At 32.7% G+C, this 12,113-nt stretch overlaps 1 protein-coding gene across 2 annotated transcripts in view; it reads left to right on the top strand.

Moving 5' to 3' along the window:
• The window catches only part of LOC134276984 (uncharacterized), a 42,393-nt gene that overhangs the window by 27,728 nt on the left and 2,552 nt on the right, over positions 1-12,113 (top strand). Inside the window, exons 2-6 of one of the 2 annotated variants that reach the window (XM_062759268.1) lie at positions 1,773-1,852; positions 2,204-2,417; positions 2,948-3,067; positions 4,482-4,608; positions 5,498-5,649. In XM_062759268.1, coding sequence (XP_062615252.1) covers positions 1,802-1,852; positions 2,204-2,417; positions 2,948-3,067; positions 4,482-4,608; positions 5,498-5,649 — 664 coding nt within the window. In that variant the 5' untranslated portion in view covers positions 1,773-1,801. Of the gene's footprint in view, positions 1-1,677; positions 1,853-2,203; positions 2,418-2,947; positions 3,068-4,481; positions 4,609-5,497; positions 5,650-12,113 lie in introns of those variants that run through there. The other variant, XM_062759266.1, reaches the window with a different exon arrangement.

Below are 12,113 nucleotides of genomic sequence, written 5' to 3'. Positions count from 1 at the left end.
AATATCAATTTTTATTGAATGCATCCATACAATCCTTAAACCTTTAGAATTACACAAAAGTCATATTCCTAACTTTTCAGTCATTTGATTTAGTCATAGTTTAAAAAAGTCAAAAGAAAAATAATGGTAGATGATTAACTCTTTGTGTTTATAGGGAAATTTATTTGCACATTTATACAGGTTAAGGTTTATTCAAGGAATGTTTTTTAGTTTTGTGCATGTGAGTTATTGATGTGTGAATCACACAGACTTGTCACATAGGCATATTAGTGCGCTTCATGAAAAATATGCCTATGTGCAAGTCTGTGTGATTCACACAACAAAAATTAACACTTAACTGAAAAAAATTTCTTATATTTACATTTTACCTGTTTCGAGGCAACTAAAATGTACTCAACATTTAATTTTCTCGCTGCCCTATATTGTTGCATTATACTAACGTCGCTGCAGTCTCATTGTGACGTCACGTTAACGCACGTTTCTCCGTGTATACATGTATTTATACGCGTGAGTATACACGAAACTGTTTTCAAATCAATTTCACAGTAAGCTTTCTAGAAAAACACAGATGTAAATATTTCAATGTATTTTAAAAAAAAAGAAATCATAATTTTCCCAACTGTTTACCAAATAATATTTAGATTTGTAATATATTATAGCTTTAATTTTTTTTTTCAAACGCACCAGTCTGGTTTAATCTAGATCTCGGAAAAGACCAATCAGAAGAAATGTCATGGGGAAGGGGTGCAAAACCAGTGGCTTTAGTTAATATAAATAATTATGTTATATTGTTAACAATCATGATAATTGGGGTAGCTACGTTTTCTATGGCAAATAAATATATACTGGTATAATGGGGGGGGGGGGGGGGGGGGGGGGTTATAGTTGTACCTCCTCTTCATGTTGTTCACATTATAAGTCTGTGTAGAATAAATCCATATCCCATTTTATTTCATGTTTATACACCTGGATTGACTTTTCGTATTTACAGAATAATTTATTTCTTGACTCAGAATTACGTTGAGAACTCTCTATTATTATTTTCTTAGTTCTCCATGAAATAATATATTTTGCTCATGTCAGACAAACTTTTTGAAAGCCAACACTTTTATGTTAAATAGTACAATCAGTTTCCATGCATTTCACTAGTACATTGTAATTAATCTGCTTGTGACAACACGATCTGCTTGTGACTTGCGTTGTCATTAAATCCTTTGTGTTTTCGTGACTCCCAAGTAAAAGAGCTTTCATTGATCAATGCATTGGCTGAAAAAAGCATTAATTTACTGTGAAGTCCATTACTAACATTACATGACATTATTGTAAAGTACAATGTAACTCAGTATGTTTGGTAGGAAGGTAATTACTTTCTTTTAAATGAGAGAGCGTGTAATATGTATTTTGAATTGTGAGTCAAATGGTAAGAATATTTATTGGTTATATATTCGGACTTGGAACGTTTCTCAAGAAATCGATTGTAAATTCTACGTACATACACTGTTATTAATTCTATGTGGACCCTGATAATGTAATTAGATTCTGCAATACAACTGTACATTAATGTCTATGTCAAAAGTACAACGTTTCATTACCCTAGGAAACTGTGTTAATGTTTTATTGCAACGTGAATGTATACTACTAGAAAACTTGTATATATGCCTCAGAGATACTCCCGTAGTACTTCTTGTTTTAAGATACATATCATGCACTTCGTGCAGTTAACTGCTCAATCTGTTAGCTGCCTTTTATAATGTGAACCTCATGTGTTTTAGATATTTGGTGATCTGGATGCTGAAGTCTAATGATTTCTCGACTGTTGGGTTTGGTAATAATGTGGAATTGCTGCCTAAAGGTAAAAGTACTGTTATTTGGTTGCTGTATGATAATATTTTAATAAATACATGTATTTTTTTTATCTTTATCAAAGTGAAAAAAATAACATTGTGGAGAATTTTGTGAGAGCTTAACTGAAATGTGTCAAACGAAAAAAATTACTCCTAGATCACCTGTAGGCGCTTGAATTGACGTTTTAATCTTTCTTTTCATAAATATAAAAAAAAAATTGCATACTACAATGACATGAATAATAATGTTATTATTATCATGATTATTGTATGGGGATTATTTAATTTACAAAAAAGAAAGGTTAAAAACTTCCAGCTTCTGTGATCTGAGATTCAGATTCTGAGATCGGATATTTTAGACGTGTGAATGCTGTGAAGTAACCAGATCCTCAGCCGATGTGGTAGAATACTGTCCAGAAAATGAAAGTGACTGGAATCAAGCGGCTTTAAGAAAGAACTGTTCCTCCCTATCCCAAGACTGCAGTAGCTCTGCTTTAGTCTATCACTGCGTACCCAATCATTTCCTAAATGTTACAATAGAGGTGTGCGCGGTACCTAAATTCATCGTTAATGGTTTGTATACTATAAAAATATCATTGTACTCCAGAAACATTTAAGTAATGAATTGATTGTGTTTTCTTGTAACGGGTACTGTAAAATACTCACAAAATTTCTTTGGGTCATATTTTCGAGGTTTGATGAACTACTATGTGTTATTGGGGATTTGATTTCGTAAATAAGGGTTTGTTATGTACTGATGTTCAATGTACAGTGATGTAAATGATATACTTTTCCTGATGGACATGAATTCGAATGTCTCTTTATTCTAAGAAATCAACGTAAAATAAACCCCTATGAAATATGATGATTTCACAGTTATGTTTAGGTATTATTTTGAAAATTTAAAGCTGCAAACGCACTTGATCTTTGTTATTATGTTACATAATGTGTCGGTTAATATTAAACAGATAACTTTTTTCGCAAATTATATTTTCAATTAAATGTATCTAGGCCTAAAAACAACTTTTAAAAAGTTTATAAATGTGATATTTAGAAATGTCCGTGTTATTTTACAATTTAATTCCACTCTTTATACTTACCAGGACGATGTACAGAATACAATGAAGGAGGAGGCGTTATCCAGGCGAATCAGAATACAGACTGTAGTGTGTTTACAGAAAACACATGTCCTCTGAGATACAGATCAACAGACACATATAAATGTAAGAATTCAAACATGCAGATTACGAAAATCCAGACATTTTTGTACCCCCCGAAAAGTGGGAGAACTGGGTATATAGTGATAAAGATGTCTGTCCGTCCGTCTGTCTCTCTAGCTAAAATTTACTACAGTAACTATTACTTATAAAAGCAATAATTCTGGGAATAACAAGAATTTTGGCTCTAGATATATAACCCTCCCAGTATTCTTTGTCGATGATGAATAAGTGTCCTCGATCGTCTTTGGCTTTTGTAACCTGAGGGCGGACGTTTTATGCACAAACATGATTCTAATTGAAATAGCCTTGATAAATGTTGTTCTAATAAAGTTTTAGAGTACATGCATATTATCAATGATATAAAGGTTAATTGGACAATCTTAAAATCGACAGGAGATTCTGATAAGCTATTGCAATATATAATGGTTCAATTTGTGTACCTTAATAATTTTTTTTTAATCTCACACGAGTGGATGTATTACGCCTCGCTACATCACCTCTGTTAATGTATCTTATACCTATTGCATATTTCGAAGTTTGATAAACTTTCATCAAATCAAAGATTATTCAATTTTATGAAAATTTATAACATATATAGCTTTTACGCGGCCGTATATCTTACAAGGGATTATTTCTCGGTAGGATATTGGGAACGTAGAAAATTTAAAACAGATTGCAAAAATCAACATGAATTAGTTCTCATAGTCATAGACAAAAAAAGTTGCATCACTGACTCATTAAACAGTTTATCCTATTGGTACGGAAGCCCATTTAGGACCTATCAAAAATATTTTTGAATTTGTTATAACGATTTTTAGAATTCGTTATAACGAATTTAATTTAATTGTTATAACAGATTTTTTTTAACTTGTTATAACGAATTTAATTTGTTATAACAAATTCATTAAATTCGTTATAACGAATTTAATTTGTTATTACAGAATTATTGAATTCAATCTGTTATATCAGATTTGTTGAATTCGTTATGATCGATTCAAGAAGTTGGTTATAACGAATTCAACAAATCTGTAACACAAGTAACAGATTAAATTCGTTATAACGAATTCAATAAATCTGTTATAACAAATTAAATTCGTTATAACGAATTCAATGAATCTGTTATTATGATAACAAATTAAATTCGTTATAACGAATTCAAAAAATCGTTATAACGAATTCAAAAATTCCTAAATGGGCTTCCGTATATTGGCAATTTGAAACATTAAAAAAAAAATCACCAGACTTCACCATGTGTTCACACTGCTTTCTAGACGTTTACAGAGGCGTATTTGTGGAACGAATATAATAAATAAATAATTTTGAGCAGGCTTTCGTTAATATCCCTCTAACTTGATATACGCAGATAAAGAAATTAACTCTTACAATATTTTATAATAAACCTTTTGACATTTTGTAGATCGTGATTGCTATCAACTTGTGGTCAGATCTACTGGCCCATCTAATACAGAAGACAAGAATCTAATTACCAGTAGCTTGAATTATTCATTATCCTCTACCACTGTACCAATAACGACAAGTGTTAGGTTTGTATTGATTTAATAAAAGGCAAAACACCTAAACAGATCTAGAAAAAGTTGTCTCGCGCCCGTCTGTCTGTTCATCATCAGGTTTTGACTTCTTCTCAAACACCACTGGACACAACAAAACTTGCGAAACTTTGCCGTACAAATTCATTTTTGTTTAAAAAAGGCTATTCCTTATTTTAAAGGGAGATACATGTACATGTAATTCGGAAATTAAATACCATGTTTCCAAAATCTAGCTTCCAAAGGACCACTTACCAATTTGCAAGGGGATATAAAACTTGTGTAAAAGCTTCGGTACGCAGTGGAGAATGATATGTGTTAAATAATGGCTCAGAAAGGTGGTGAGTTCCACAAGGGTTTTCTTCAAAGGAATGTCTGAAGGAGAATCTTTTAGAATGTTCTTCCCAAGAACAGCAAATCCCATTTGCCCGTCTGTATGTTGGAGAATTTACACTCATACTGAGATGGTACCACTTGTCTTCGGAGTGCTTACTCGGCGGCACTTATGTCCTTGGGCAGTGAGGGATATTTTTCGTGCATGCACCCAGTGAATACTGTAGTATAAAGGGAATCGTTATTCTTATGAAGAACAGCAGAGTCATAGTAATTTCTTCTTGATTTTGGGGGCTTATATCCATTTGGTATATCGCTAATTTCTCTATTTGAAATGTGACACAAAATTATTGTTTTCCGGTATGTTAAGCCGTGTCGAGTTTGCTTAATTGCTGCGAATTCGTAGAACTTTTAAGAGTGAAAATTTTTAAAAATTAAATGTTGTGCACTTAAAATTATTTTTTTTCACTGTAAGCAAACTTTTGTAAATCCTTAATTTGCAATAATTTACCAGAATTGCCATTCATTTTGTTAAAAAATACATTTTTTTCAGATTTGTCAACAACGAAAGGAATATACCTTTACCTCTTGTTTTGGGAGTTGTTATCCCTTTAGTTTTGATTGCTCTAATTGTGATTGCCATAGTCTTGTGTCTTCGGTGGGGTATGTGTCGAAAGACATTTAAGAAACAGAGGACTAGATCAGGTATGGAAAAAAAATCTGAAAAATGTGGCTGAAATCATTTTAAAATGTACAAAAATGATTATATACTGAAAGGAAAAAGAAACGCAGGGTAAACTTTTCAGGTGAATTAAATTTGTTTTTCTTAAAATACTTTTTAGTTTTCCTATCTAACTTTTAAAATCATCTTTCTAAAAGATATAACCAAATTCTCATATGATTTTGTGTAATTATTCATGAGTTATTGAAGCTCAAATGACGATACCCCCCAAAAGGGAAAATCGAAAACTCTCATTATCTTCAAGGTCCATCTCGTGCATTTGTAAGAGTCTTATTTCTCCTTTGCATGGAATTTCATCAGAGTGTTTATCTTTCAAACCCTGGCTATATTTAGCATGGGTAATAACACAAAAAAAATAAGTCAAACGGCGCGCGCATGCGCCAGTGAGTGGAATACAACAGTAAGTTGACTGGCTCAAAAAACCAAATTGCAGAATTGTTTTCTATCAAATTTCGTATAAATGTAATGATTATAATCATGTACACTATTAATGGCTGTTTTTGTGGTTGTAAGGTGGCGATTTAAGAGATGGCAGGACGAATAACCCGCTTGTAACATGGCTCTGTTTCGCGTTAACGTCATCGTCACGGTTGATTGAAATCCACTCCAGATCCTCTCTGACAACGGCTAAAAAGTTTTATGGGGGAAAATTTACAAGAGACCGCTTAGTAAACCGTTGTTGCCTTTTTCATTAATTAGGCAATTCGAAAACAAGACCCAATTGAACTTCCGTTAACTGTGCCAAGATTGCAATAAATAAATAAATGTCTCTTAATATTGAAAAACGATGTGCATACCTCATATGCATCAAATAATGCAACAAGATTTGAGGACAAACACTTCGTTATCAAATTGCACGTGTTTTGGACTTTATAGCGTTTTCTCTACGTGACGTCATAAATTTTACGGTTGAGTAATTCTGAATGCTGATTTTGATGCACAGTAACTAAATTTCCCATCTGACCAATTTTTGCAATTTTCGGTCATGTGGTCAATTTTTTATCGACAATTATGCTACCCTGCGTTTCTTTTTCCTTTCAGTACTATTTTCATAAATGTCGGGAAGTACTTGTTTTTTTTAAAGACATTCTTTGATATAGAATGACTTGTATTAATTTTCATGATGATGAATCGAAGTATTAGTTATTTATAGAATGAATGTCCCTCTTAAAACGCGGTCAAAGTATGTTCTGTCTGTCTGTTTGTCTAACAAGAACCTCATTTTCAAATTCTTTTCAGGACCACTGGTATTTTCAATTGAACTTGCTAAAAAGCATTTAAAAAAGGGAGTTTTAAATGAAAAAAAAACATGAAAATATAGCTCTATCATTTCAGAATGTACAAAAATGATTTCATTTAAGTAACCTGATCAAAGTTAATTCCGTCGGTCTGATTGCCTAACAAGAACCTTTTAAAACTGTTCATATTTTCGTATTCTTCTCCAGAACTACTGATATTTTCAATTGAACTTTCCAAATAGCATTTTAAGGAAACAGAGTGTTAATTTTTTTGATGCCATGTCAAGGATCATGTACTCTTCGACGGGAGATGAGAATCACTTAAGTTTTAGATGTTACATTTAGATATCTGGAAAAAAGAGGAAACTTAACTTAAAATTGAACATATATTTGGCACTAGGTGTTTGCATTCAAAAGAGTCCTAGCTTCTCAATGGCTCTAACTGCAGTGTTGCAACCACTATTGAAATAACGACCACTATTGAAATAATCATATCAATAGTGGCAGGGATTGCATTTCAATAAAAAGCATAGGTAATAACCACTATTGAAATACAGCCACTATTGAAATTATTATATCAATAGTGGTTGAGATTGCATTTCGATAACGAATATAGGTAATAACCACTATGGAAATACAACCACCATTGAAATAATTATTTCAATAGTGGTTGATAGTGCATTTCAATAACAAGCATAGGTAATTAACACTATTGAAATACCACCACTATTGAAATAGTTGTTGAGAGTACATTTCAATAACAAACATAGATAATAACCACTATTGAAATACGACTGCTATTGAAATAGTTATTTCAATAGTGGGTTAGATTCATTTCAATAACAAACATAGGTTGCAACCTCAATTGAAATAATGTTCTCTTTTGAAATAAAGATTTCAATATGGATTAAATTATTGATTTCAACAGTGCATTGAACAATAAATCCAATATATATTGAAATAATTATTTCACAGGTTTCTGACGCGGTGAAACTTTTCTTTCAATACTGGTAGTATTTTAATAGTGGTTGAAACCTATGATTACCATATTGAAATGCACTGGCACCCGCTATTAAAAATTTATTTTAGTTGTGCTCGTATTTCAATAGTGGTTGAAACCTGTGGTTATTATATTGAAATGCACTCTCGCCCACTATTGAAATAATTATTTCAATTATAGTGGTCATATTTCAATAGTGGTTATTACCTATGTTTGTTATTGAAATGCACTCTCAACCACTATTGGTATAATTATTTCAACAGTGGTCGTATTTCAATAGTGGTTACTAACCATGTTTGCTATTGAAATACACTCTAAACCACTATTGATATAATTATTTCAGTAGTGGTCGTATTTCAATAGTGGTTACTAACTACGTTTGCTATTGAAATACACACTCAACCACTATTGATATAATTATTTCAACAGTGGTCGTATTTCAATAGTGGTTACTAACCATGTTTGCTATTGAAATACACTCTCAACCACTATTGATATAATTATTTCAGTAGTGGTCGTATTTCAATAGTGGTTACTAACTACGTTTGCTATTGAAATACACACTCAAACACTATTGATATAATTATTTCAATAGTGGTCATATTTCAATAGTGGCTACTAACTACGTTTGTATATTGAAATGCACTCTCAACCACTATTGATATAATTATTTCAATAGTGGTCGTTATTTCAATAGTGGTTGCAACACTGCAGTCCTCTATCGAAAGTGCTAGTGCTCAATATGAATAAAAAAAAATCTTTTAACAAACAATGAAAGATAACCATCCTGTCGAAAAAGATAAAAATTATATATCTTTTATATAAAGAATTATAGATTAAAGTTCAACCAGGATACCTACTGAAGAGGAGGTTTGGGACACATCAGAGGATCATACATGTAGTTTAAACACTGAACCAAACTTCTAAGTGTTCACTTAATTTTGTTTTAATTTTAAATAAGAAATACATGTAATAAAGAATTTCTTCTCTAATTCATTGTTAATGGTGCATATTTCATTTCGATGTTGCTTAGATTTCATGAAAGTATCTTGTCAGAATTTTAAGCAAAGTGTCAAGGAAATGATGTACCCTCAAAATGAAAATTCATACAAAATAATCTCTATGGAATAAAACTGCCAACCACTCTAATTACTGCAATACATCGTTTACTGTTGGATACCATGTACCCCTGAATAGGAGATTCATCCATCTGCTGGCACACCTACTGCATAGATCTTACCAAGCCGTTGACATTGTGTGGAAAGTGGGGTGGGTGGGGGTGGACATGAATTCGTGGGTCTGTTCGTACCTCAAACACAACGTAAATTTAACCACCACGAAATTAAATGATTTCACAGTATGAAAATTCCACAAGCACCGATTATAATTGTTTTCATGTTTTTTGTTCATGTTTGTAAGATTGTCTCAGGACAATTAAACACTATTTAAGCCTGGTTTGACGCGAAAGAGCCATAGCGCATTTGATAGTCACTTTCGCCTAGTCTAGTAGTGATTTTTTAGAAATACATTGTTTAACCAAAATTTTGTCATACAACGTTAGTTTATATAAGTCTTAAAGCAAATCACACAAAAATAATTTTCAAATATTAATAGTTCCCTCATATGTTAGATATATAAAATTATAAATTGTTCAGTTAATGTGGAGAATATAGTAAATACTGAGGTTACCCCCTTAACAATGACAAACTGTAGCAAAGGACCACCTTTAACCAGAAAAACAACATCTGAATTATAATAATTTTATTTAGATAATTTTGGTTAAAGATGGTCTTCATATTAAAAATGTTGAAAATATGTATTAATTTTTCTACTCAAAAATATTTTAAGATTCAACAATCTGTCTCAATTTCGTCAATCCGATTACAATGATTGCGTGGCTTAGTGGTATGATTGCTGGATTGTAGACATAATGTTCATGAGTTCGAGTCTCACATTGAGTGTTTCTTTTCTATGCTTTTATTTTTTTTTTGCTCTGTGCATTTTCGTATGTATCTTTTATTAGGAAACCTGAGTCACTCAGGTGACCTATTGCTATCTGTTTTCGTCCGTCGTCGTGCGTCGTGTGTCGTGTGTTAACATTTGAACATTTTCAGCTTCTTCTCTGAAACCACTGAACCAATTTCAACCAAATTTGGTATACAGCATCTATAGATGAAGGGGAACAAAATTTGTGAATTTTATGGTCCCCAACCCCTGGGGCCTGAGGGGTGGGGCCAAAACCAGTAAAATTAATGAAATCTTTAAAAAAAATCTTCTTCTTTAGTTCTGGACATCAAGCAGTTAAAATGTTAAAATGTTGGCATGAATGTTATGAGCATTGAGTCCTCTACTTAAATATAGTAAAAATGCATAATTTCTTTGAGAGTCTTCTTCTCTGCTCCTGGGTATGAAATAAACTAAATAAATACATAGTTACGATGAACAAGAGTGAATTTTATGGCCCGAGGGTCAGGGGCTCTGGCGTTAGGGCAGGGCTTTATTGATTATATATTGAAAATGCATTACCGGTAATTCTTTGAAAAACGTCTCAGCTTCATGGTATGAAATAAACTAAATAAGTTCATACTCATGATGAGCAAGAGTGCCTCGACCAATATTGTGAATTTTATGGCCCGAGGGTAAGGGGTTCTGGGGTTAGGGCGGGGCTCTATTGATTATATAGTGAAAATGCATTAATTCTTTGAAAATCTTCTTTTCTGCTCTGGGTATTAAATAAACTAACTAAGTACATAGTTATGATTAGCAAGGGTGCCTCTACCAAAATTGTGAATTTTATAGCCCCAGGGTCAGGGGTTCTAGTGTTAGGGCATGGCCCTATTGACTATATAATGGAAATGCATTGATTAGAACTTCAAAAATCTTCTCTGCTCCTGGGTATTAAACCAATGAACTATGTACATTGTTATGATGAGGAAGGATGCCTCTTCTAAAACTGTATATTTCATGGCCCCTGGGTCAGGGGTTCTGGTGTTAGGGCGGGATTCTATTGATTATTTAGTGAAAATGCATTAATTCTTTGAAAATCTTTTCCATTGCTCCTAGGTATTATGCCAATGATCTTAGTATATATATTTATGATGAAGAAAGGTGCATCTCGATAAATTTCATGTTCTCTGGGTCAGGGATTGGGGGTGGGGTTATCAGTAGGTAGTCTGAAGATAAATTAATGCTTTGGAATCTGCTCGGTGGTTACGTATCAATCTTCCATTTATAATGATATAAAATTTATGATAAAGGACAAGATAGGGTAACAGCCGAATTTTTTATATAAAAATCAGAACACTAATAAAACTGTGATAGTTTGTAGTTAACAAGTTAAAATGATGCTTAATTTAAGACACACACTATTTTTGATTCAAAGCCTACATGGAAGCCACTAGAGGGTTCAGAAGTAGGACATTTTCCCGAATTTCCTCAATTCTGGTGGATTTTCATCATATTTTGGGTGCATTTTTCTTCGGAAAACATAGAGCACACGATTGCCTATCTGAGATTTTTACACATATGCTGCATCTGATATCAGTGTATAAGATATATAAATTTGGTAGATAGGCAAGCGTGTGCTCTATGTTTTCCGAAAGAAAATGTGCTGTAAAATGAGTGAAAATTTGCATAAAAATGAGAAATTCCGAAAATTGACCTATTTCCTGACCTCACTGTGACCTCGGTATATTCTTAATCTTAAAACCAGTACTCATTTTGTTGCAGGGGTGAAAACAGGTTTTCATGGATAAACTTTTGGATCATTCTGAAAGACACCCAAAATCGGGGGCCAAATACTGGTCTTACCCTATCTTGTCCTTTCCAAAATTTTGAAATATTAGGCCCGAATGTCAGTGGTTCCTGTTGGGTGGGGTGCACGACTGGTTATAAAGTGAGAATGCATTTTCTCCTTGTTACTCTAATCTAACTCTTGGTATTATTAGTAACTAGAGCATGCATTTAAAGTGTATAAATATGAAAAGCAATGGTGCCTCATTCAAAATTGTGATTTCATGGCATCTGGTTTAAAACACGAACCAAATTCAATTTTTGGAAAGTTGTTTCATGATACTCAGGTGACTTATAAGGCCCGTGGGCCTCTTGTTTTTTTTACAACACATGTATAGATAATGTAAGAGATATATAATACAACATAAACCTTAAAAGTATCTCGGGAGAAACAGTC

The sequence above is a fragment of the Saccostrea cucullata genome, unplaced genomic scaffold (genome assembly GCF_032062105.1).
Source record: "Saccostrea cucullata isolate Sc308-1 unplaced genomic scaffold, CSIRO_AGI_Scuc_v1 ctg386, whole genome shotgun sequence".
Taxonomy (NCBI): Eukaryota; Metazoa; Mollusca; class Bivalvia; order Ostreida; family Ostreidae; genus Saccostrea; species Saccostrea cuccullata.
Note: the sequence above shows the minus strand (reverse complement) of the source record. Positions and strands in the feature narration are given on the sequence as shown.